Here is a 27,162-nt window from a genome sequence, read left to right on the forward strand (position 1 = left end):
CCATAGAGTCGGCTAACCCGACCGCAACACGACAGGACAACGCATTGGAGGCAAAGTGACGTTGACACTACCCGGAAACAGCTGGCGTGCTGGAACCAGGCTGGGCAGGAGGGAGTACCCGTGCCAAAGACACTGCCGAGAACCAGCTGACGGTACTGGAACCCGGATGGGTAGCAGAAGGTACAAGAGCCAATGGAACTGCCGAGAACCAGCTGGCGGTGCTGGAGCCCAGGGTAAATACTAAAAACAGAAGAGCCAGAGGTGTATTTGGAGGAGGTTTTAAATCCGTACTACAGTGGATGTGGACAAAGCAGGAGAATTTGCCGGACACACAGCTGGGGATCAGCTGACGTTACTGAATCCCAATAACACTGGAGCAAGCGTTGACTGTGCAGACGGCACTTCTGAGCAGCAACTAGCGGTATTGGAGCCCAGGGTAAATACTAAAAACGGAGGAGCCAGAGGTGTAATTGGAGCAAGTTTTAAATAAGTAGCACAGTGAATATGGACAGAGCAGGAAAAATTGCCGTGAACACAGCAGGGGAACAGCTGACGTTACTGAACCCCAATAACACCGCAGCAAGTGTTGACTGTGCAGACGGCACTTCCGAGCGCCAACTGGCGGTGCTGGAGCCCAGGGATAAGAATGAAAACAGAGGAGCCAGAGGTGTAATTCGAGCAACTTTAAAATGTGTAGTACAGTGGATGTGGACAAAGCAGGAGAAATTGCCGTCCGCACAGCAGGAGAACAGCTGACGTTACTGAACCCCAATAACACGGCAGCAAGTGTTGACTGTGCAGACGGCACTTCCGAGCGCCAACTGGCGGTGCTGGAGCCCAGGGATAAGAATGAAAACAGAGGAGCCAGAGGTGTAATTCGAGCAACTTTAAAATGTGTAGTACAGTGGATTTGGACAAAGCAGGAGAAATTGCCGTCCGCACAGCAGGAGAACAGCTGACGTTACTGAACCCCAATAACACGGCAGCAAGTGTTGACTGTGCAGACGGCACTTCCGTGCGCCAACTGGCGGTGTTGGAGCTCAGGGATAATACTGAAAACAGAGGAGCCAGAGGTGTAATTGGAGCAACTTTAAAATCTGTAGTAGTGAGAATGTGGACAGAGCAGGAGAAATTGCCGTCCGCACAGCAGGGGAACAGCTGACGTTACTGAACCCCAATAACATGGTAGCAAGTGCTGACTGTGCAGACAGCACTTCCGAGCGCCAACTGGCGGTGCTGGAGCCCAGGGATAAGAATGAAAACAGAGGAGCCAGAGGAGTAATTGGAGCAACTTTAAAATGTGTAGTACAGTGGATGTGGACAAATCAGGAGAAATTGCCGTCCGCACAGCAGGAGAACAGCTGACGTTACTGAACCCCAATAACACGGCAGCAAGTGTTGACTGTGCAGACGGCACTTCCGAGCGCCAACCGGCGGTGCTGGAGCCCAGGGATAAGAATGAAAACAGAGGAGCCAGAGGTGTAATTGGAGCAACTTTAAAATCTGTAGTAGTGAGAATGTGGACAGAGCAGGAGAAATTGCCGTCCGCACAGCAGGGGAACAGCTGACGTTACTGAACCCCAATAACATGGTAGCAAGTGTTGACTGTGCAGACAGCACTTCCGAGCGCCAACTGGCGGTGCTGGAGCCCAGGGATAAGAATGAAAACAGAGGAGCCAGAGGTGTAATTGGAGCAACTTTAAAATCTGTAGTAGTGAGAATGTGGACAGAGCAGGAGAAATTGCCGTCCGCACAGCAGGGGAACAGCTGACGTTACTGAACCCCAATAACATGGTAGCAAGTGTTGACTGTGCAGACAGCACTTCCGAGCGCCAACTGGCGGTGCTGGAGCCCAGGGATAAGAATGAAAACAGAGGAGCCAGAGGTGTAATTGGAGCAACTTTAAAATCTGTAGTAGTGAGAATGTGGACAGAGCAGGAGAAATTGCCGTCCGCACAGCAGGGGAACAGCTGACGTTACTGAACCCCAATAACACGGCAGCAAGTGTTGACTGTGCAGACGGCACTTCCGAGCGCCAACTGGCGGTGCTGGAGCCCAGGGATAAGAATGAAAACAGAGGAGCCAGAGGTGTAATTCGAGCAACTTTAAAATGTGTAGTACAGTGGATTTGGACAAAGCAGGAGAAATTGCCGTCCGCACAGCAGGAGAACAGCTGACGTTACTGAACCCCAATAACACGGCAGCAAGTGTTGACTGTGCAGACGGCACTTCCGTGCGCCAACTGGCGGTGTTGGAGCTCAGGGATAATACTGAAAACAGAGGAGCCAGAGGTGTAATTGGAGCAACTTTAAAATCTGTAGTAGTGAGAATGTGGACAGAGCAGGAGAAATTGCCGTCCGCACAGCAGGGGAACAGCTGACGTTACTGAAACCCAATAACATGGTAGCAAGTGTTGACTGTGCAGACAGCACTTCCGAGCGCCAACTGGCGGTGCTGGAGCCCAGGGATAAGAATGAAAACAGAGGAGCCAGAGGAGTAATTGGAGCAACTTTAAAATGTGTAGTACAGTGGATGTGGACAAATCAGGAGAAATTGCCGTCCGCACAGCAGGAGAACAGCTGACGTTACTGAACCCCAATAACACGGCAGCAAGTGTTGACTGTGCAGACGGCACTTCCGAGCGCCAACTGGCGGTGCTGGAGCCCAGGGATAAGAATGAAAACAGAGGAGCCAGAGGTGTAATTGGAGCAACTTTAAAATCTGTAGTAGTGAGAATGTGGACAGAGCAGGAGAAATTGCCGTCCGCACAGCAGGGGAACAGCTGACGTTACTGAACCCCAATAACATGGTAGCAAGTGTTGACTGTGCAGACAGCACTTCCGAGCGCCAACTGGCGGTGCTGGAGCCCAGTGATAAGAATGAAAACAGAGGAGCCAGAGGTGTAATTAGAGCAACTTTAAAATCTGTAGTAGTGAGAATGTGGACAGAGCAGGAGAAATTGCCGTCCGCACAGCAGGGGAACAGCTGACGTTACTGAACCCCAATAACACGGCAGCAAGTGTTGACTGTGCAGACGGCACTTCCGAGCGCCAACTGGCGGTGCTGGAGCCCAGGGATAAGAATGAAAACAGAGGAGCCAGAGGTGTAATTCGAGCAACTTTAAAATGTGTAGTACAGTGGATTTGGACAAAGCAGGAGAAATTGCCGTCCGCACAGCAGGAGAACAGCTGACGTTACTGAACCCCAATAACACGGCAGCAAGTGTTGACTGTGCAGACGGCACTTCCGTGCGCCAACTGGCGGTGTTGGAGCTCAGGGATAATACTGAAAACAGAGGAGCCAGAGGTGTAATTGGAGCAACTTTAAAATCTGTAGTAGTGAGAATGTGGACAGAGCAGGAGAAATTGCCGTCCGCACAGCAGGGGAACAGCTGACGTTACTGAACCCCAATAACATGGTAGCAAGTGTTGACTGTGCAGACAGCACTTCCGAGCGCCAACTGGCGGTGCTGGAGCCCAGGGATAAGAATGAAAACAGAGGAGCCAGAGGAGTAATTGGAGCAACTTTAAAATGTGTAGTACAGTGGATGTGGACAAATCAGGAGAAATTGCCGTCCGCACAGCAGGAGAACAGCTGACGTTACTGAACCCCAATAACACGGCAGCAAGTGTTGACTGTGCAGACGGCACTTCCGTGCGCCAACTGGCGGTGTTGGAGCTCAGGGATAATACTGAAAACAGAGGAGCCAGAGGTGTAATTGGAGCAACTTTAAAATCTGTAGTAGTGAGAATGTGGACAGAGCAGGAGAAATTGCCGTCCGCACAGCAGGGGAACAGCTGACGTTACTGAACCCCAATAACATGGTAGCAAGTGTTGACTGTGCAGACAGCACTTCCGAGCGCCAACTGGCGGTGCTGGAGCCCAGGGATAAGAATGAAAACAGAGGAGCCAGAGGAGTAATTGGAGCAACTTTAAAATGTGTAGTACAGTGGATGTGGACAAATCAGGAGAAATTGCCGTCCGCACAGCAGGAGAACAGCTGACGTTACTGAACCCCAATAACACGGCAGCAAGTGTTGACTGTGCAGACGGCACTTCCGAGCGCCAACTGGCGGTGTTGGAGCTCAGGGATTACAGTTCAGGTGGTAGAAACATGAACAGAACAGGAGACCTGGATACTGTTGCCAACCAATTATTTATTCTGGAAGAGGACTGGCAAATTCATGAGAGATCCAGGCCTTGTTCATTTTGAGAAAAGTAAGCCGGTCAACGTTATCGGAGGATAGTCGCATGCGACGGTCTGTTAGTACACCACCTGCGGCACTAAAGACGCGTTCCGATAATACACTAGCAGCAGGGCAAGCTAGCACCTCCAGTGCATACTGACTAAGCTCTGGCCATGTATCCAGCTTACAGACCCAAAACTTGAAGGGAGAAGAGCCGTCTGGGAGTACACTAAGAGGGCAAGACATGTAGTCTGTCACCATCTGACGGAAACGTTGCCTCCTGCTGACTGGAGCTGTCTGTGATGGTGTAGACATTTGTGGCGGCGGGGACACAAAACTTTGCCACATTTCGGCCATACTGGTCTTGCCTTGTGCTGAGGCGCTGCTTCTGCTCCCTCTTTGTGCAGAGCTTCCTCCACTGCCTCGACGCACTGAGCTGCTTTGTAAAGCACTAGCAGCACTGCTCTCGGTTGGAATGGAGAACATGATGGAATGCACCAGTGCGTCTTGGTACTCCCGCATTTTACGCTCCCGGTTCAATGGTGTTATGAGGCTTTGTAAGTTGTCCCGGTAGCGAGGATCTAGGAGGGTGGACACCCAATAATCAGCCGTGTTGAGAATGTGGGCGATGCGGCGGTCGTTTCTGAGGCACTGCAGCATGAAATCAACCATGTGCTGCAGACTGCCAACTGGCCAAGAAACGCTGTCCCCTGCTTGAGGCGTGATCTCTGCCTGCTCTGCATCACCCCACCCTCGCTCTAGATACTGACTACTAGAGCATTGTGTACCTCCCTCCTCTGGACAGATGTCTTCCTCATCCATTGACTCCTCCTCATCCTCCTCACAAAGTGTCCCCTGCCTAGGCCTTTGTGAGGAACCACATTGCGCAGACTGTAGAGAAGCAGATGGCATTTGTGACTCCTCATCCTCCACCTCTTCCAAAACCTCGTCCCTTAGTGCTTGCAGTGTTTTTTCAAGCAGGCAGATAAGGGGGATAGTCATGCTGACTAGTGCATCATCTGCACTCGCCATCCGCGTGGAATAATCGAAGGCACGCAAAACGTGGCAAATGTCCTTCATAGAGGCCCACTCAGTGGTGGTGAAGTGTGAACGGCGCGCACTGCGACTTGTTTGCGCCTGCTGCAGCTGGTACTCCATTACTGCTGCCTGCTGCTCACACAACCTCTCCAACATATGTAACGTTGAATTCCACCTGGTGGGTAGGTCACATATGATGCGATGTTCCGGAAGACATAATCGGCGCTGCAGAGCTGCAATGCGTGATCTTGCATTGCTGGAACGCCGCAAGTGAGCGCACTCTATGCGGACCTTGTGAAGCAGTGCATCAAGATCCGGATAGTCCCTCAAAAAACTCTGCACGACCAAGTTGAGCACATGTGCCAGACATGGGATGTGAGTGAGGTTGCCTAGGCCCAGAGCTGCCACCAGATTTCGGCCATTGTCACACACTACCATGCCTGGCTGGAGATTCGCTGGCACAAACCACACGTCACTCTGCTGTTTGATGGCATTCCAGAGCTCCTGCGCTGTGTGGCTTCGATTCCCCAAAGAAATTAATTTTAATACGGCCTGTTGACGTTTGGCCACGGCTGTGCTCATATCGGTCATCATAACAGGTAACCGTTCACGGGTCGATGTGGAGGTAGACCGTGACGGCTCCTGCAGCGCTGATTCAGAGGAACTGGAGTATGAGGAGGAGTCAATGTGTACAGACTGGATTCCTGCAATCCTTGGAGTTGGCAGAACACGTACAGCGCCACTCTCAAGATCTGTACCCGGCTCCACAACATTTACCCAATGGGCAGTGAGGGAAAGGTATCGTCCCTGTCCATGCTTACTGGTCCACGCATCAGTGGTCAGGTGGACCTTGCTACTGACGGCGTTTTGTAGCGCATGTTTAATTTTTCCCTCCACATGATGTTGCAGGGCAGGGACGGCTTGCCTGCTGAAATAAAAGCGGCTGGGCACGTTGTATTGTGGGACTGCCAATGCCATAAAGTTACGGAATGTGTCAGTCTCCACCAGCCTGAATGATAGCATTTCAAGGGCCAGTAGTTTAGCAATGCCAGCATTCAGAGCCTGTGCTCGGGGGTGGTTTGCCGAGTATGGGCGCCTTTTCTCCCATGCCTGTGCTAACGATGGCTGTAGACTGGCCTGGGAGTGTGAGGATGACTGGGAAAGTGGTGCTGTGGGTGGAATTACACTGTGTCTCTGTACAACAGTGCCAGAGATTCTTCCATGGCGATCCTGTGAGGAAGCCGAACCAGCTGTGTGTGAGCTGGAGGAAGAGGCTACAACACGAGCTGAAGAGGTGGTAGGTGGCGCTGTAGGTTGGCCTAGGTCTTCAGTGTGTTTGTGTAACTCCACCACGTGCTTGGTCCGCACATGTTTCCACATATTTGTGGTATTGAGGTTGCTGACACTTTTCCCTCTTTTCACCTTCTGATTACACAGCTTGCATTTGACAAAGCAAATGTCATCTGCAACTGTGTCAAAAAAGGACCAGGCACTGCAAGTCTTGGGAGCGCCCGCTTTGGATTTTGGAAGAGCCATGCTCCTAATGGGTGCCGAAGTGGAGGCTACAGGCAACCAAGTCTGCCCCCTCCCTCTCCCTCCTTTTTGGGCCGTTCGGGGAATCTCTTCCTCAGAGCTGCTCCCACCACCTTCCTGTCCCTCACGCCATGATGGGTCAAGGACCTCATCATCTACACCACCCTCTTCAAACAACTGCTTCTCCTGGGTAGTCTCGACAGCACAGTACGCACCAGAAAGTGGCACCTGAGTCTCATCATCAGATGCGTACTGAGGTGTGCTGCTGACCATAGGCACTGGCCCACCCGCCTCTTCAGATTCAGAGAGACAAAACGGTTGCGCATCACTGCATACTACCTCTTCTTCAAATTCTCGAATTCTGCTTGGCTGGCCCCCTCTTTCCAAGCCAAGAGATTCAGAGAACAGAAGTAGAGATGGCTCCTGTCCAGGGCTCTCTGACTGCCTGGGCAATTTGGCAGGTGGTGAAGAGACAGATGGGTGCTCTTCAGTGCTCAGGACCTGAGAGGATCTGGAACTAATTGAAGTCGATGCGTTAGCTGCCATCCATCCGACAACGGCTTCAATTTGGTCCTCGCGCAGCAGTGGGGTACGGCTAGCTCCTACAAAGCTGCGCATAAAGGACTGTTCCCTGGTAAAACTGGGGGATGCTGAGTCACTGGTGCCCGCAGCAGGCACAGAATCCCCACGTCCTCTCCCTGCAGGCACAGAATCCTCACATCCTCTCCCTGCAGAAACTCCACGCCCACGCCCACGACCACGACCACATGCCTTACTCCCTGCCTTCTTCATCTTGGTAGACTGATAAAGATAGGCAGAAAAGTACTAAGGGCTTAGTGTGCTTATTCCTGAACAGCTGCTAACAGGTATAAGAAACACTAATTTTATAAAGTGTGGACTAGACTTTAATATGAGCTAATGTGGCCTACACAACTGTAAAGTGGAGTGTTTGGTGAACTTTATTTAGGTTTTTTTTGTCACAAAAAGACACTGGATGTGCCTAAAGATGTAATAACGATAGTATCACAAACTTTTTGTAGCTATTACAATGTAGGAAGGTAACCTACAATGCAATAGATGAGGCTGCAAAAAATAGGCTAATACTAATCTGGCTGGGGCTGCAGGGCCCAATGCTGCAGAAAGGCTCCTCTATCTACTCCTATATAGTGTGTTTGGAATCAATTTAGCTGAATATGGATGGAACCACCACACTAATAGGAGATATCAGGAAAAATTATGAATTGGCAATAAAGGACAATGTATGAGGCAGTGACACACACTGAGTGCACTACAACCAGACGGGGTTGAAGCACACACTACAGGGTGAGCTGCACTCACACACCAGACCTTGCAGACAGCGGTGAACAGTACAGATGCAGAGCACTGTGCACTAGTGCTGCAAGACGGAAAAAAAATTCTCTATCTACTCCTATATAGTGTGTTTGGAACCAATTTAGCTGAATACAGATGGAACCACCACACTAATAGGAGATATCAGGAAAAATTATGAATTGGCAATAAAGGACAATGTATGAGGCAGTGACACACACTGAGTGCACTACAACCAGACGGGGTTGAAGCACACACTACAGGGTGAGCTGCACTCACACACCAGACCTTGCAGACAGCGGTGAACAGTACAGATGCAGAGCACTGTGCACTAGTGCTGCAAGACGGAAAAAAATTTCTCTATCTACTCCTATATAGTGTGTTTGGAACCAATTTAGCTGAATACAGATGGAACCACCACACTAATAGGAGATATCAGGAAAAATTATGAATTGGCAATAAAGGACAATGTATGAGGCAGTGACACACACTGAGTGCACTACAACCAGACGGGGTTGAAGCACACACTACAGGGTGAGCTGCACTCACACACCAGACCTTGCAGACAGCGGTGAACAGTACAGATGCAGAGCACTGTGCACTAGTGCTGCAAGACGGAAAAAAATTTCTCTATCTACTCCTATATAGTGTGTTTGGAACCAATTTAGCTGAATACAGATGGAACCACCACACTAATAGGAGATATCAGGAAAAATTATGAATTGGCAAAAAAGGACAATGTATGAGGCAGTGACACACACTGAGTGCACTACAACCAGACTTGGCTGAAGCACACACTACAGGGTGAGCTGCACTCACACACACAGACCTTGCAGATAGCGGTGAACAGCACAGGGAACTGTGCACTAGCACTGCAAGGCACAGTGATTTAGAAAGTAGCTTGGGTAAAGCAGTATAGAGCAAATAGGTAGCTAAAACTGTCCCTCAGAACAACAGCGTCCTATCCCTAACTGAATTCACAGCAGAGTGAGCTCAAAATGGCGGCGGTGGCTTTTATAGTGCATCATGACATCATTTCAGCAGCCAATCACAGCCATGCCATTAGTTAAGATGCCTACATGCCTAACAGGATGTGCCCACACTTCTTAGGATCCTCATTGGCTGAATAAAATGAAAATGTCTCATTGCATTATGGGAACTTCCGATTCCGGTATACGATATTGCAATAGTATCGGAATTAAGTATCGGAATTCCGATACCGCGAATATCGGCCGATACCCGATATTTCAGTATCGGAATGCTCAACACTAGTCATAAATGCTTCCTGGGGCGATCCCCATGCTGTCCCCATGTCATTTGAGCACTGTCACTATCGTTTTGGGCACTTGTTAGGCTTTTAATAGACTGCCCTGGGTGCCACCGCAAAAATGCTCGAGTCTCCCATAGACTAACATTGGGCTCGTTGCTCGGGTCGAGCACCCGAGTATCACGGCGAGCTCGGCCCGAGCATTTTAGTGCTCGTTCATCACTATTGGTGATGAGAAGTCTAGCCCAATCCAGCCCTTGTTCATTTTGATAAGGGTCAGCTTGTCAGCATTGTCAGTTGACAGGCGAGTGCGCTTATCAGTTATAATTCCCCCAGCGGCACTAAAAACACGCTCCGATAACACGCTAGCGGCAGGGCAGGCCAGGACCTCCATGGCGTACAGAGCGAGTTCATTCCAAGTGTCCAGCTTGGATACTCAATAATTAAAAGGCACAGAGGAATCACGGAGGACTCTGGTACGATCAGCAAGGTACTCCCTCACCATCTTTTGAAACTTTCCACTCCTTGTGAGAGTACCCCGCGCCTCAGGGCCTGTAAGCTGGGCGGGTGTCAGGAAACTGTCCCAGAACGTTGACAGTGTTCCCCTGCCTCTGCTGGATTGGAGTTGCATCTCTCTCGCCTGTACGCCTTGGTTGGGCAACGAATTGTGACCTCTGCTGCTAGCGTGTTCAGATGGGAATTTTTTTAAGAGTTCTGCAGCAAGGGCCTTCTGGTACTGCCCCATTTTTGTAGACCTCTCCACCTCAGGAATAAGAGAGTGAAAGTTCTCCTTGTAGCTAGTGGGGGTCTACAAGTGTCACCAACCAGTAATGACTGTCACCCAACATTTTGACAACGCGAGGGTCACGGTTAAGAAAGCGTAACATAAAGTCAGCCATGCGTGCCAGACTGGTAACGGGCAAGATTTCTGTGTCCTCACCAAGATGATGACTGACCATGCTCTCCTCCTCCTCCTCTTCCTCCTCCCCCCTGTCCACAGGCCACCCACGCTGAACCGACGGTATGACACTTGTACAGGTACTACCGTCTACAACGCATGATAGCAGCTCCTGTTCTTCCTCCTCCTCCTCCTCCTCCTCCTCTCCCTCATTGTCCCCCAATGCACGTTGGGATGAGATGAGGCTGGGCTGTGTGTAATCGCCCGCTACGGCTTCTTGATCCATCTCATCATACTCTGGCTGCAATGCATCCTCTTTAATTCTCTGCAGAGAGCGTTGCAAAAGACAGACAAGTGGGATGCTGACACTAATGATGGCGTCATCGCCATTCACCATCTTGGTGGACTCCTCAAAGTTTGTCAGGATGGTACATATGTCAGACATCCAGGTCCACTCCTGAGGTCTTATGTGTGGAGTCTGACCTGAATATCGACGGCCTTGTTGCAGCTGGTACTCCACAACTGCTCTCTTCTGCTCACAAATCCTTTGCAACATGTGGAGGGTAGAGTTCCAATGTGTGGGGACATCACATATCAGTTGGTGTGCCGGAAGCTGCAAACGCTGCTGCAACACAGCAAGGGCGGCGGAAGCTGTAGCCGACTTGCGAAAATGAGCTGACAGGCGGCGTACTTTCACGAGCAGATCTGGCAACTCGGGGTACGATTTAAGAAACCGCTGAACCACGAGGTTAAGCACATGAGCCAGGCATGGTACGTGTGTGATCTCACCTCGCCTCAGAGCCGCCACCAGGTTACGGCAATTGTCACACACGACCATGCCGGGATGTAGGTTCAGCGGTCTCAGCCACAGATCGGCCTGCTCTTTCACAGCTGTCCACAACTCACAAGCAGTGTGAGGTTTATCACCTAAGCTTATGAGTTTCAGCACAGCCTGTTGCCGCTTGGCGGAGGCAGTACTGCAATGTTTCCAGCTTGTTACTGATGTGGTGATATCTGAGATGGAGGCTGAACATGAGGAGGAGGAGGAGGAGGAGGATGCGCTGGAGCTGTACACTGTGGGGACAACTCTGACTGACATAGGGCCCGCAATCCTCGGTGTGGGGAGGATGTGCTCCGTCCCAAGGTCCGACTGGGTCCCGGCTTCCACTATGTTTACCCAGTGTGCCGTCAGAGAGATGTACCGTCCCTGGCTACAAGCACTTGTCCACGTTGTAGCGTCGGCGTCCCTGCCTTCTGCTAGGCAGGGACGCTGTTCCCCTCACCTCTCCACTCCGTGCCCGGCGTCTTCCTCCCGCTCTGCTGGCAGCGCGTGCTGCTTCCCGGCCACGGTGCTTAGGGCGCGCGCGCGCTCCCCCTCTCTTAAAGGGGCTGCGCGCGCCGTCCTAAAGAGTCCCCGGCCAATGGCCGGAGGACTTCACCATATATAAGGCGCCTCCTCCAAAATGGAGGTGCCCGAGCAATGTTGTAGCACAGTTCATCACTCTGCTTCAGCCCTCAGGTCCCGTTTCCAGTTACCTGCCAGTTACCTGCCAGTTACCTGCCAGTTTCCTGTCTGATACCTGCCTGACTCGTGTCTACCTGCTACTATTCCTGCGGTCCGACAGTCTGCCTACCAGCCCTGTCAGTCTGTCTATGGATCCGTCTGCCCGCTCACCTGGGAGTGCACATCTGCTACCTGCCTGCTAGCCTACCTGGAGGCTCCGCCGTCACGTGCTGTGACCACCTGCCTGTCCAGAGACTCTTGTCCGCTCACCTGGGAGCGCTCACCTGCTACCTGTCTGCTAGCCTACCTGGAGGCTCCGCCATCACGTGCTGTGACCACCTGCCTGTCCAGAGACTCTTGCCCGCTCACCTGGGAGCGCTCACCTGCTACCTGCCTGCTAGCGTACCTGGAGGCTCTGCCGTCACGTGCTGTGACCACCTGCCTGTCCAGAGACTCTTGCTCGCTCACCTGGGAGCGTCCACCTGCTACCAGCCTGCTAGCCTACCTGGAGGCTCTGCCTTCACTTGCCGTGACCACCCGCCTGTCAAGAGACTGTCCCGGTCACTTGCCGTGACCACCTGCCCGTTTACCCAGAGACTGTCCCGGTCACTTGGCGTGACCACCTGCCCGTTTACCCAGAGACTGTCCCGGTCACTTGCCGTGACCTCCTGCCCGTTTACCCAGAGACTGTCCCTGTCACTTGCTGTGACTACCTGCCCGTCTTCCCTGGGCGCCACCCGCTTCCTTACAAGGACCGCCCCCTTGTATAGTTGCTCAGAGGTTCCGCCTCCCAGACCCGTTACACACGTGTCCGTTGTCAGGTGGACTCTCCCAGTAACTGCGTTGTTGAGGGCATGGCAGATGCTTTGTGTAGTGCGGGGGTGGCACACCGGGCAAAATAGTGTCGGCTGGGGACCGAGTACCGAGGGACGGCCACCGCCATAAGATTGCGGAAGGATTCCGTCTCCACCAGCCTAAAAGGCAGCATTTCCAATGCAAGCAGTCGTGAAATGTGCAAATTTAGGACTGTGGCCTGTGGGGCGTTAGCTGCGAATTTCCGCTTTCGTTCAAAGGTCTGGGATATGGACAATTGAACGCTGCGGTGGGACGTGGACGTGGACGTTGATGCTGTTTCTTGAGAAACTGCCATAACAAGTGAAGACTGAGAGGAGGGGGCATCTTTACATGCAGTATGGACAGGGGATTGCCTTGCACGCACAACAGTGGAAGAAGCAGTGGTGACACCCGCTGACACTGGTCGTGGACCCTGGGTTTTGCCCCACAAAGTCGGGTGCTTTGCTGCCATGTGCCTGATCATGCTGGTGGTGGTCAGGCTGGTAGTTTTGTCACCCCTGCTGATGCTGGCATGGCAGGTGGAACATATGGCCTTTTTGGGGTTATCAGCAGAGTCTTTAAAAAAATTCCAGACTCTGGAAGACCTACCGCTTGTACTGGCAACGTCCCTCGTGTTGGTGTTACGGGGAACGGTTGCCTGCCTTCTGTCTGCGGCCACCACACTGCTTCTTCCTGCCTGTTGGGGTACTCTGCCTCCCTCCCCCTGTGTGCTGCTGGCCTCACTCTGCATGTCCTCCTTCCACGTTGGGTCAGTTACTAGATCATCCACCACCTCCTCCTCTTCCACTTACGCACCACGATCCTCCTCCTCACTTCCTGGCAATTGTGTCTCGTCATCGCCCACCTTTTGTGACAGATTGCCAACGTCGACTTCCTGTGGCCGAGGCGGTTCAAATATTTGGGCATCGCAACATGGGATCTCCTCTTCCACCACTTCAAACGTATCAGGCGAGGGGCCCAAATATGGAAATGGACCAGTGAACAGCTCTTCAGAGTGTCCAAGTGTGGGATCACTTGCTGTCTGACGACACTCGGCATGGTGGGAGGAAGGAGCATCAGGGTGAGGAGGAGTATGCGGTCGACACTCACGTCTACTAAGAGTTGACCGTGTGGAAGACAGACCAGAGGTGGTGGCGCCCAGGTAACTGGAAGTATTATCTGCTATCCAATTAATAACCTGTTCACACTGATCAGTTCTCAATACTGGTGTTGTTCTGTGCTTCCCTAGTAATTCGGTCAAGAAGTGGGAGCGAGAAGATGTGGCTGTTGGTTGTGGCACATTTTCACCTTGGCCACGGCCCCGTCCTCTGCACGAACCATCACCAGAACGTCCACTTCCACGTCCCTTGCCACGCGCCTTGCCCATTGTAAATGAAGTAAAATAGCTTACACTTGCACTATCAATGGAAAAAGGGTAATAAAGAGTAGATTAGAACCGTGGAAGAGGAAAACCACAGTTATTGTTTACTGGGGTATACCACACTTTTTTAAATAGAGATATTTGTGGCTGAACAGTGAGTGACACACTGAAACTGCTTTTTTTTTAGATACCAAAGGCCCAAAACTGGATAGTACAGTAATTAGACCCGTGGAACTGCGAAACCACACTGGGATGTCGGGCCTACACAAGACTATTTTCAACAGATATATTTTTGTGTCACAACAGTCAGGAGACACTACTGTTTTTCTTTACGGGAAAAAACTACCAAAAGCTGAATAATAGAGATTTTTTACCGTGGGATGGCAAAACCACAGTTATTGTTTACTGGGGTATACCACACTTTTTTAAATAGAGATATTTGCGGCTGAACAGTGAGCGACACACTCAAACTGGTTCAAGAGGTTTGAAACATGGAAGTGCAAAACAACATCTGTTTCTCTAGCCTACACCAGACTATTTTCAACAGTTATACTTGTGTCTGAAAAATCAGAGACACGCTTTTTTTTTGGGGGGGGGGGTGGTCACACCAAAAGGTTTATAAGACGGGTATTTTTTACAGTGTGAAGGAGGAAAAAAAAAGGAGGATTTAGATGAAAAAAAAGGATTTTTCCTGGCCCCCGACACCTGGTGCTAAGTCCAGCAATTTCAGCAACAGGAGCACACAGGACTGTAATGCAGCGTTTGATGGTATAACCACTGTGTCTCCTATACAGCCTGCCTGCCTGGTATCTGGGATGGATATTAGTCCTGAAAAGGACTGTTTGTTTGTTCTGGCAGCCTTTACAGACCCTACACTAACTATTTCGCAGTTTATATCTCTCCATAAATCAGCAGCGCTGTCCCTACACTGTCTAATCCGGAGCGACTGTGTCCAAGATGACGGCACCCCGTTTTAAATACTCGAGGTGACGCTGTGCGGCCAGCCAATCACTGTAATGCCCACAACCAACATGGCTGTAGCATTGCAGTGACTGGCTGGCAATCCCTGCATGTTCATTGGCTCTGTAAAGAGCGCCAAATGTGCAGGGTGGAGACCCGAGCTCCCGCCCGAGTAACCCGGAAATGCTCGGTGCTCGCAGAACATCCCGAGTAGCGTGATGCTCGGGCGAGTACCGAGCAGTGTCGAGCATGTTCGCTCAACACTAATCACCACCAAATGAAAGCAGAGTAACATAAAGTCAAATCCACTGTGTTATTTCGGGAGGTGTATTCCCATGCACCACTTCACACCCACACATGGGTATACGCTCCCTCATTTCGGCTGTATTTTGCTCTTCTCCTTATCCTCAGCTTCCACCACCACTATACCACCAGGGTGACCGTGGTCCGTGTTGCCAGCATTGCAAGTTCCTCCGTCCTAATTTTTGACAGCTTTTGCTTGGAAGGCAAAGGCAAAGACTATGGGAGACCCACTCCCCAATAATGGGAATAATGTTTTTAATATGCTGTACTGCATGGCTCTTTTAAGGGGCATGAAAACGGTCTTGTTAAACCACTCTGAACTCCACAGCTCTTCCAAGGGGCATTAAAACCGTCTTGTTAATCTACTGTGACGTCCACCACTCTTCCAAGGGGCATAAAAACCATCTTGTTAAACCACTCTGAACTCCACAGCTCTTCCAAGGGGCATTAAAACTGTCTTGTTAAGCTTCTGTGACCTCCACCACTCTTCCAAGGGACATTGATGTTGTCTTTTTATTCCACTGCAACCTCCACCACTCTTCCAAGGGGCATCAAAACTGTCTTGTTAAGCTACTGTGACCTCCACCACTCTTCCAAGGGGTATTAAAACCGTCTTGTTAAGCTTCTGTAACCTCCACCACTCTTCCAAGGGACATTGATGTTGTCTTTTTATTCCACTGCGACCTCCACCACTCTTCCAAGGGGCATTAAAACTGTCTTGTTAAGCTACTGTAACCTCCTCCACTCCTCCAAGGGACATTAAAACCATCTTGCTAAACCACTCTGAACTCCACAGCTCTTCCAAGGGGCATTAAAACCATCTTGTTAAGCTACTGTAACCTCCACCACTCTTCCAAGGGGCATTAAAACTGTCTTGTTAAACGACTCTGAACTCCACAGCTCTTCCAAGGGGCATTAAAATTGTCTTGTTAAGCTACTGTGACCTCCACCACTTTTCCAAGGGGCATTAAAACCATCTTGTTAAACCACTCTGAACTCCACAGCTCTTCCAAGGGGTATTAAAACCATCTTCTTAAGATAATGTGACCTCTACCACTCTTCCAAGGTGCATTCATATTGTATTTTTACTTCACTGCGACCTCCACCACTCTTCCAAGGCGTATTAAAACTATCTTGTTAAGCTACTGTGACCTCTACCACTCTTCCAAGGGGCATTAAAACCGTTTTGTTAAGCTACTGTGACCTCCTTGTTGTAGCATTGGCGTCTCTGCCCCCTGCCAGGCAGAGATGCCGTCCCTCTCACCCCCCCGCTCGGCGTCCTCCTGCACTCCTCTTCCTGCTGCTGCTGGCGTGCACAGCTTCCTGAGCACTGTGCTTAGGGCGCGCGTGCTGCCTCTCTCTTAAAGCGGCCGCGCGTGCCGTCCTTAGGAGTCCCCGGCCAATAGCCGAGGGTCCTCCCATATATAAGGCACCTCCTCCAAAATGGAGGTGCTCGAGCAATAGTTGTTGCACAGTATACTTACCTCTGCTTCAGCCCTCAGGTCCAGTCGCCAGCCTGACTACTGTTCGAGTCCGCCAGCCTGACTACTCTCCATCCCGACAGTCTGTCTTCTGTTCAACCCGCCAGTCTGTCTATGGGCAAGCACGCCTGCTTACCAGAAAGCACCTGCTAGTTACCTGCCTGCTACCTGCTGTGCCTGCTAGCCCGCTCACCTGGGAGCACTCGCCTGTTACCTGCTTGTTACCTGCTAGCCTGCCTGGAGGCTCAGCCGTCACTTGCCGTGACCACCTGATAGCCTGCCTGGAGGCCCCTGCTGTCACTTGCCGTGACCACCTGTCTGCTAACCTAGAGACTTCAGCCTGCTCTGCCGTCACGTGCCGTGACCACCTGTCAGCTAACCCAGAGACTTCTGCCTGCTTTTTGTGCCCATCCGCTATACCGGTCAGTCCCAGTCATCTGACCCGTGGGAGTCATCTGCTCTCTTACAAGGTTGTCCCCAGAGTAGCAACTGGTCCCTCTGCTTGGTCCTTCCCTGGTCACGGAGTCATTAGCCGCTGTATGATCAGGGTCGGTCTGAATTGATACTTAGTTACGCCCTCTGGGTCCCTCCTTGCACCGCGGCACAGAGGTTCCACCCCCCGGACCCGTAACACTCGTCTCTTCCAAGGGGCATTAAAACCGTTTTGTTAAGCTACTGTGACCTCCACGTCTCTGCCAGGGGGCATTAAAACCGTCTTGTTAAGCTATTGTAATCTCCACCACTCTTCCAAGGAGCATGAAAACTGTCCTGTTAAGCTACTGTGACCTCCAACATTCTTCCAAGGGGCATTAAAACTGTCTTGTTAAGCTACTATGACCTCCACCACTCTTCCAAGGGGCATTAAAATCATCTTTTTAAACCACTCTGAACTCCACCACTCTTCCCAGGGGCATTAAAACCGTCTTGTTAAACCACTCTGAACTCCACGTCTCTTCCAAGGGGCATTAAAATCATCTTGTTAAGCTACTGTGACCTCCACGTCCCTTCCAAGGGTCATTGATATTGTCTTTTTATTCCATTGGGACTTCCACCACTCTTCCAAGGGGCATTGATATTGTCTTTTTATTCCACTGCGACGTCCACCACTCTTCCAAGGGGCATTGATATTGTCTTTTTATTCCACTGCAACCTCCACCACTCTTCCAAGGAGCATTAAAACCGTCTTGTTCGGCTACTGTGACCTCCACAACTCTTCCAAGGGGCATTAAAACCATCTTGTTAAGCTACTGTGACCTCCACCACTCTTCCAATGGGCATTAAAACTGTCTTGTTAAGCTACTGTGACATCCACCACTCTTCCAAGGGGCATTAAAACTGTCTTATTAAGCTACTGTGACCTCCACGTCTCTTCCAAGGGGTAATAAACCGTTTTGTTAAGCTACTGTGACCTCCACCACTCTTCCAAGGGGCATTAAAACCATCTTATTAAGCTACTGTGACCTCCACCACTCTTCCAAGGGGCATTAAAACCATCTTGTTAAACCACTCTGAACTCCACGTCTCTTCCATGGGGCATTCAAATCGTCTTGATAAGCTACTATGACACACACATCTCTTCCAAGAGTCATTGATATTGTCTTTTTATTCCACTGGGACCTCCACCACTCTCCAATGGGCATTGATATTGTATTTTTATTCCACTGCGACCTCCACCAGTCTTCCAAGGGGCATTGATATTGTCTTTTTATTCCACTGCGACCTCCACCACTCTTCCAAGGAGCATTAAAACCATCTTGTTAAGCTACTGTGACCTCCACCACTCTTCCAAGGGGCATTAAAACTGTCTTGTTAAGCTACTGTGACCTGCACGTCTCTTCCAAGGGGCATTTAAACCATCTTGTTAAGCTACTGTGACCTACACCACTCTTCCAAGGGACATTAGTATTGTCTTTTTATTCCACTGCGACATCCACCACTCTTCCAAGGCTCATTGAAGCTGTCTTGTTAAGCTACTGTGACCTCCACCACTCTTCCAAGGGGCATTAAAACCGTCTTGTTAAACCACTATGAACTCCACAGCTCCTCCAAGGGGCATTAAAACCGTCTTGTTAAGCTACTGTGACCTCCATCACTCTTCCAAGGGGCATTGATATTGTCTTTTTATTCCACTGAGACCTCCCCCACTCTTCCAAATGGCATTAAAACTGTTTGTTAAGCTACTGTGACCTCCACCACTCTTCCAAGTGGCATTAAAACCGTCTTGTTAAGCTACTGTGACTTCCACCACTCTTCCAAGGGGCATTAAAATCGTCTTGCTAAGCTACTGTGACCTCCACCACTGTTCCAAGGGGCATTAAAACCATCTTGTTAAGCTACTGTGACCTCCTCCACTCTTCCAAGGGGCATGAAAACTGTTTGTTAAGCTACTGTGACCTCCACCACTCTTCCAAGGGGCATTAAAACCATCTTGATAAGCTACTGTGACCTCCACCACTCTTCCAAGGGGCATTAAAACCGTCTTGTAAAGGTACTGTGACTTTCACCACTCTTCCAAGGGACATTAAAACCGTCTTGTTAAGCTTCTGTGACCTCCACGTCTCCTCCAAGGGGCATTAAAACTCTCGTTAAACCACTCTGACCTCCACGTCTCTTCCAAGGGGCATTAAAAGCGTCTTGTTAAACCACTCTGAGCTCCACAGCTCTTCCAAGGGGCATTGAAATTTGTTTTTAATTAACTCTAACCTCCACGACTCTTGCATTTCCTCCTCATTTTTGTCAGCTTTTGATATTCAATGCATAGGCGAACACTAAGGGAAACCCACTCCCCAATAATGGGTAGAAGGTTTTTAGTACGCTGTAATCCACGTCTGTTTCAAGGGGCATTGCAGTTCCTCATAATTTTTGGAAAGCCTTCCATTCACTGCTTAGGCCAACAGTGCACAGGAGACCCAGTTGCTATAAATGGAAAAAACGGTTTAGTTAATGCCCTCTGACCTCCATGTCACTTCCAAGGGGCATTGGAGTGCCTCGAAATTTTTGGTAGGCATTGCACTCACTGTATGCCCTATAACTGTGTAGCCGAACCGCTAATTTTGGTATAGAAACATATCCTACAAGACATGTGTGGTTGACTGGCCTGATATTGATGTGAATGGTCCCTGTTCCTCCTGCTCTTTCTTCTTTGCCACCACCTCATCCATCATTTATCACCTGAAGCTTTGTTTTAACGGGAGTCATAGAACTGGGATAGTAGCAGGAAAACATCCAGCAATCCTCGGAGGAGGTAGGATATGCACCAAAACGCTGACCACCTCAGGCCTAGCCGCTGTTTGAGGGGCTTGTTTTTCACAGGGCGAGTTGTAGTTTCGAATTAAACCATTTACTTTTCCATGTAATGTACTGAAAAGAGGGAAAAAAATTTAAAGGGGGTGAAATGATGAAAAAAGCAACCATTCCTCCATGTTTTTTGGTGGCTTAGTTTCTACTGTATTCATTGCATTGTAAAAAGTCTCATGGGTACTATTATGATGATACCAAACGTAAAAGTTTTTCTAAATCTTTTTTTATATTTGTAAAGAAAAAATAATTGGTTTGTTTTGACAATTTATGAGTAGTGATGAGCGAGTATGTTTTGTTGACCCTTTCGCCGAGTATACTCGGGCGAGCACTGAGTAGTTACAGCTGCTCGGTGTTATGTTTGAATCATGATTTGCAACTGTTTGACAGCTTTCATACATGTGAGGAATGTCTATTTCTTACACATTCCTCACATGTAATAAAGCTGTCAAACAGTTGCAAATCATGCACACGGGAGTGATTTAAACATATCACCGAGCAGCTGTAACTACTCAGTGCTCGCCCGAGCATTCTCGTCGAAAGGGTTAACAAAACATACTCGCTCATCACTATTTATGAGACATGTTATTTTTACTTTTTATGGTTTGGGCTGAGCTCCTAAGTTTGCTTCATACATACACACCCAATTTCCACTGTACATGTATGATGGATGATAAGAACATTACAAGCATGTATGTGATAGATTAGGGTTCTACCTCTAGATCCTCAAGAGCACAGGAGAGACTATGGCGAATATTTTTAGTTTTCTTTCTAATTCGCCATTATATTATTTATATACAGAAAATGACTGTATGTTTCATAATCTTTCTTCATTCCCTAGATGATGAGACCCGACAGTTTTACCGGCAGCTTTGTGAGTATGAACATTACACCCTGCGGATGATACACGAATATTTCCTGAGTGATCTACTCCACATTGTGGAGAAATCGAACATAAATGTTCTCTTTGATCAACTATATTCCCGAAATATCTCTGATGTTGAGGTGAGAACTAATTTTAAAGTGAATCTGTAAGTGGCGTATTGTTTAAATCAGGTTTTTGCTTACATGTGGGGTTTTTTTTCTCATTTTCGGCAATATTTTTTTTTCTACCACCATCTTTATTAAAAAAAACGAAATTAGAAATCTTGCAATTTAAACATTAGTCCCGAGGCAATTTTAGTCTCTTCCTGCCCTTTCATGAAGAATTTTCAAGAGTCTCATTATCATCAGAGGCAGAATTACAGTGACAAGTACACTTCTATACACAGCCGATAAAGGATTCACCAATCACGATATCTGATGTCCCAGCTCACCTCTTTGTCCTGTACAATGACTAATAGCACCTCTGTATACAGTAGATAACATAGGATCCACCATTCATTACAGGTGATATCACAGCTCACCTCCTCCTGCTCCTGTACAATGACTGATAACACCTACATTAGATATTGCAGCATCCTCAGTTCATTACAGGTGATGTCACAGCTCACCTACTCCCCGTCCTGTACAATGGCTGATAACACTTCTATATACAGTAAATAACACAGAATCCGCCATTCACAATAGATGATGTCATAGCTCACCTCCTCCTGCTGTACAATGACTGATAACATCTCTATATACATATTGAAAAAGGAGGAAACATGAGTATACAAGCATAAAAGACATTATTTTATTCAATGAAAATTACATAACAAAGTTTACAAAATATTACATCACAAAGAGGAGGTATAAAGTGCTAGGTGTCGGGCATAGTAAGGACACATGGGCGATGGGCCAGAACATTTAGATATATAGATCTCCGTATGGATATTAAAGGTGGGTGTGGGAAGTTATATCGTGGGAATCGCCATTAATAAGCTGCTTTAGGCTGAAAAAGCCCTAGTGGGCTAAAATATACAGGCATTCCCACATCACCGCCATATTGTCACAGTGGTCTGAGGGCTCTAGAATTTGAATCTCCTGGTGAGTGTTACTTATGATCTTACCAGGAAAAAGTGATATATGATATGTCGGGTGGGAATGCCTGTTAATGCCTGTCTATGTTTATTTTTAATATAGATTGCCAAAAGAATAAAAAAATTTTTTACATATATACAGAATATATTTGACACCACAAAAACCTGATTTAACTAAGTCATTTCTAATGATAGCTTCTCTTTCATTTCTGTGTTGTCTACTAATGTGACATTGTGTAGTATATTTTATGTTAAACCAATAGTTGATATGGTTGATATATGAACATAGCAGTAACCCCACCCTTCATAAGAGAATGTTATACAGAAGCACGCTCATTCTGTGAACCTGTTCAACTTCTACACATTGTAATATAATACAGAAAGTACTAACTGCAACTAATCTGCTAGATGGGTGTTTATCAGCACGGTTATTGACTGACTTCAAATAACAACCAGTAAAATAGTGATTGTAGCTCTAGACTAAGTTAGGATCAGTACAGGATAAGTAATATAAAGTAAAGTATATACATGATGACGTCACCAGCAGGATGTAACTCAGGACCAGTACAGGATCAGTAATGTAATGTATGTACACAGTGACTGCACCAGCAGAATAGTGAGTGCAGCTCTGGAGTATAATACAGGATGTAACTCAGGGTCAGTACAGGATCAGTAATGTAATGTATGTACACAGTGACTGCACAAGCAGAAGAGTGAGTGCAGCTCTGGAGTATAATACAGGATGTAACTCAGGATCAGTACAGGATCAGTAATGTGATGTATGTACACAGGGACTACACCAGCAGAATAGTGAGTGCAGCTCTGGGGTATAATACAGAATGTAACTCAGGATCAGTAATGTAATGTATGTGCACAGCGACTGCACCAGCAGAATAGTGAGTGCAGCTCTGGGGTATAATACAGAATGTAACTCAGTCAGGATCAGTAATGTAATGTATGCACATATGCACCAGCAGAATAGTGAGTGCAGCTCTGGAGTACAATACAGGATGTAACTCAGGATTAGTGTTGAGTGAGCACTAAAATGCTCGGGTGCTCAAAGCTCGGGCCGAGCTCACCGTGATACTCGGGTGCTCGACCCGAGCAACGAGCCCAATGTTAGTCTATGGGAGACCCGAGCATTTTTGCGGCGGCACCCCCGGCAGTCTGTAGAAAGCCTAAAAAGTGCCCAAAACGATAGTGACAGTGTTCAAAAGACATGGGGACAGAATGGGGATCGCCCCAGGAAGCATTTCTGACCCCCAGGTCACTGCTGTCAACAACGTGGTCAGAGGTATTAAGACACTTTTACTGGATCACAATAAAACGTTCAAAAACGAAACTGAAATGGTTTTCCTGTGAAATATGTTAAGGAACTTCCTTTCCAGGGTAAAGACTTGTGTAAAAGGTAAAATAAATAACCCCCCAAAAAATACTCCTCCACACCTTGGGCTATGTTCACAAGTAGCATTTTTTATGCGTTTTTGCACTTTTGTATTGCTTTCAACCATGACAAATTCATTCACCGTGAAATGTAATTTTAACATCTTACAATCTTATCTGGCCATGTGCTGTGTGACACATGCATACAGTGCTGAAAAGACATGGGAACAGCATGGGGAAGACCCCTGGAAGCATCTCTGACACCCAGGTCACTGGCTAAAAGTGTGCCCATCAGAAGTGATCCTTGCCGCCTCAGAAGATGCAGACTTAAAACTATCCCCGTGCAAGTCCTTGTCCCAGGGCAGTGTTCAATTGTACCTCCCCCATTCCTTGCAATGCAAGCACAAGTATGCAGCTTGCCACCCAACCACCCACAGGCTGCAATACCATACAGCTAGCTTGCACTTGAAATGCGGCCTTTTAGTTTGGAGGAGGCCGAAGCTGGCCACTACCTCATGTCTGCTTTGGCAGCGAGGTATCCATACTCAGTCCCCAGCCGCCCGGCGGCCGGGTGTCCACGCTCGGTCCCAGCCGCCAGGGGGCGGCCGGGTGTCCAGACTTGGTCCCCAGCCGCCCCGCGGCTAGGTGTCCACACACGGTCCCCAGCCGCCCCTATTTCTCCTTGGAACTTCCCCCCACACTTTTCTTAGCCCGGCATGCTCTAGGGCAGCATTAGACGAGCCCACCAGAGAATCAGACTCCTCTGATGGGCCTTGGCTTCTCCATCCGGGGAGTTGAGAGTGCCAAGGAGAGGAGCATGATGATGATGATAGAAGTTAGCATCTGCTTTGTTTTCTTGGAATGCAAGCGTAAGTGTGCAACCTGCCACCCACCCACCCGCAGGCTGCAATACCATACTGCTAGCTTGCTTGCACTTGAAATTGCGCCTTTTAGGCATGTGGAGGCAGACGCCGGCCATCATGTCATGGTTGCGTCGGCAGCCTGGTATCCATACTCAGTCCCCAGCCGCCCGGCGGCCAGGTGTCCACGCTCAGTACCCAGCCGCCAGTGGGTGACCGGGTGTCCATACTCGGTCCTCAGCCGCCCCGAGGCAGGGTGTCCATAAACGGTGCCCAGCCACCCCTATTTCTCCTTGGAACTTCCCCCCACACTTTTCTTAGCCCGGCCTGCTTTAGGCAGAATTGGACGAGCCCACCAGAGAACCAGACTCCTCCAGTGGGCCCTGGCTTCTCCATCAGGGGAGTTGAGAGTGCCAAGGTGAGGAGCATAATGATGATGATAGAAGTTAGCATCTGCTTTGTTTTCTTGGAATGCAAGCACATGTATGTAGTAGCGGCTAGGCCTGAGGTGGTCAGCGTTATGGCGCATATCCTACCTCCTCCGAGGATTGCTGGATGTTTTCCTGCTACTATCCCAGTTCTATGACTCCCGTTAAAACAAAGCTTCAGGTGATGAATTATGGATGAGGTGGTGGCAAAGGAGAAAGAGCAGAAGGAACAGGGACCATTTACATCAATATCAGGCCAGTCAACCACACATGTCTGGTAGGATATGTTTCTGTACCTAAAGGAGAGATTCGGCTACAGAGTTATAGGGCATGCAGTGAGTGCAATGCCTACCAAAAATTTCGAGGCACTTCAATGCCCCTTGGAAGTGACATGGAGGTCAGAGGGCCTTAATTAAACCGTTTTTTCAATTTATAGCAACAGGGTATCCTTTGCACTATTGGCCTAAGCAATGAATGGAAGGCTTTCCAAAAATTATGAGGAACTGCAATGCCCCTTGAAACAGACGTGGATTACAGCATAATAAAAACCTTCTACCCATTATTGGGGAGTGGATCTCCCTTAGTGTTCGTCTATGCATTGAAAAGGAAAAGCTGACTAAAATTAAGAGGAAATGCAATGCCCGTTGGAAGAATGGTGGAGTTTGCAGTGGAATAAAAAGACAATATCAATGCCCCTTGAAAAAGTGGTGGAGGTTGCAGTAACTTAACAAGATGGTTTTGATGCCCCTGGGAAAAGTGGTGGAGGTCGCAGTAGCTTAACAAGACGGTTTTAATGCCCCTTGGAAGAGACGTGGAGGTCGCAGTGGAATAAAAAGACAATATCAATGCCCCCTGGAAAAGTGGTGGAGGTCTCAGTAGCTTAGCAAGACTGTTTTAATGCCCCTTGGAAGAGATGTGGAGGTCGTAGTAGCTTAACAAGACGGTTTTGATGCCCCTTGGCAGATAAATGGAGGTCGCAGTGGAATAAAAAGACATTATCAATTCTCCTGGGAAAAGTGGTGGAGGTCGCAGTAGCTTAACAAGATGGTTTTAATGCCCCTTGGAAGAGACGTGGAGGTTGCAGTAGCTTATCAAGACGGTTTTAATGCCCCTTGGAAGAATGGTGGAGGTTGCAGTAGCTTAACAAGATGGTTTTAATGCCCCTTGGAACAACGGTGGAGGTCGCAGTAGCTTAACAAGATGGTTTTAATGCCCCTTGGAACAATGGTGGAGGTCGCAGTAGCTTAACAAGATGGTTTTAATGCCCCTGGGAAAAGTGGTGGAAGTCGCAGTGGAATAAAAAGACAATATCAATGCCCCTGGAAAAAGTGTTGGAGGTCGCAGTAGCTTAGCAAGACGGTTTTCATGCCCCTTACAAGAGCCATACAGTACAGGATATTAAAACATTATTCCCATTATTGGGGAGTGGGTCTCCCATAGTCTTTGCCTATGCCTTCCAAGCAAAAGCTGCCAAAAATTAGGACGGAGGAACTTTCAATGCTGTCAACACGGACCACATTCACCCTGGTGGTATAGTGGTGGTGGAGGCTGAGGATAAGGAGAAGAGCAAAATACAGCCGAAATGAGGAAGCGTATAACCTAAAAACACGCTCCAATAACACGCTAGCGGCAGGGCATGCCAGGACCTCCAAGGCGTACAGAGCGAGTTCATTCCAAGTGTCCAGCTTGGATACCCAATAATTAAAAGGCACAGAAGAATCACGGAGGACGCTGGTACGGTCGGCAGAGTACTCCCTCACCATCTTTTGAAACTTTCCATTCCTTGTGAGAGTATCCCACGCCTCAGGGCCTGTAAGCTGAGCGGGTCTCAGAAAACTGTCCCAGAATGTTGACAGTGTTCCCCTGCCTCTGCTGGATTGGAGTTGCGTCTTTCTCGCCTGTACGCCTTGGTTGGTCACCGAACTGTGACCTCTGCCGCTAGCGTGTTCAGATGGGAATTTTTTTTACAGTTCTGCAGCAAGTGCCTTCTGGTACTGCCCCATTTTTGTAGACCTCTCCACCTCAGGAATAAGAGAGTGAAAATTCTACTTGTAGCAGGGGTCTAAAAGTGTCACCAACTAGTAATGACTGTCAACCAACATTTTGACAACGCGAGGGTCACGGTTAAGGCAGCGTAACATAAAGTCAGCCATGCGTGCCAGACTGGTAATGGGCAAGACTTCCGTGTCCTCACCAAGATGACGACTGACCATGCTCCCCTCCTCCTCCTCCTCCTCCCCCCTGTCCTCAGGCCACCCACGCTGAACCGACTGTATGACAGTTGCACAGGTACTACCGTCTAGAGCGCATGATACCAGTTCCTGTTTTTCCTCCTCCTCCTCTCTCTCATTGTCCCCCAATGCACGCTGGGATGAGATGAGGCTGGGCTGTGTGTAATCGCCCATTACGGGTTCTTGATCCATCTCATCATACTCTGGCTGCAATGCCTCCTCTTTAATTCTCTGCAGAGAGCGTTGCAAAAGACAGACATGTGGGATGCTGACGCTAATGATGGCGT

General features: G+C 48.9%; 1 protein-coding gene across 7 annotated transcripts in view; it reads left to right on the forward strand.

Annotated features, from left to right (window-relative positions):
- Nucleotides 1-27,162, forward strand: part of LOC141153874 (NACHT, LRR and PYD domains-containing protein 3-like) — a 182,380-nt gene that overhangs the window by 65,993 nt on the left and 89,225 nt on the right. For 4 of the 7 annotated variants that reach the window (XM_073639109.1, XM_073639108.1, XM_073639107.1 and 1 more), the window contains one exon: nucleotides 20,854-21,017. In XM_073639109.1, coding sequence (XP_073495210.1) covers nucleotides 20,854-21,017 — 164 coding nt within the window. The remainder of the gene's footprint in view (nucleotides 1-20,853; nucleotides 21,018-27,162) is intronic. The other 3 variants (XM_073639114.1, XM_073639111.1, XM_073639113.1) reach the window with 1 other exon arrangement.

This window comes from Phyllobates terribilis, unplaced genomic scaffold (genome assembly GCF_046119375.1).
Source record: "Phyllobates terribilis strain yellow unplaced genomic scaffold, ASM4611937v1 Scaffold_7__3_contigs__length_470593459, whole genome shotgun sequence".
NCBI lineage: Eukaryota > Metazoa > Chordata > Amphibia > Anura > Dendrobatidae > Phyllobates > Phyllobates terribilis.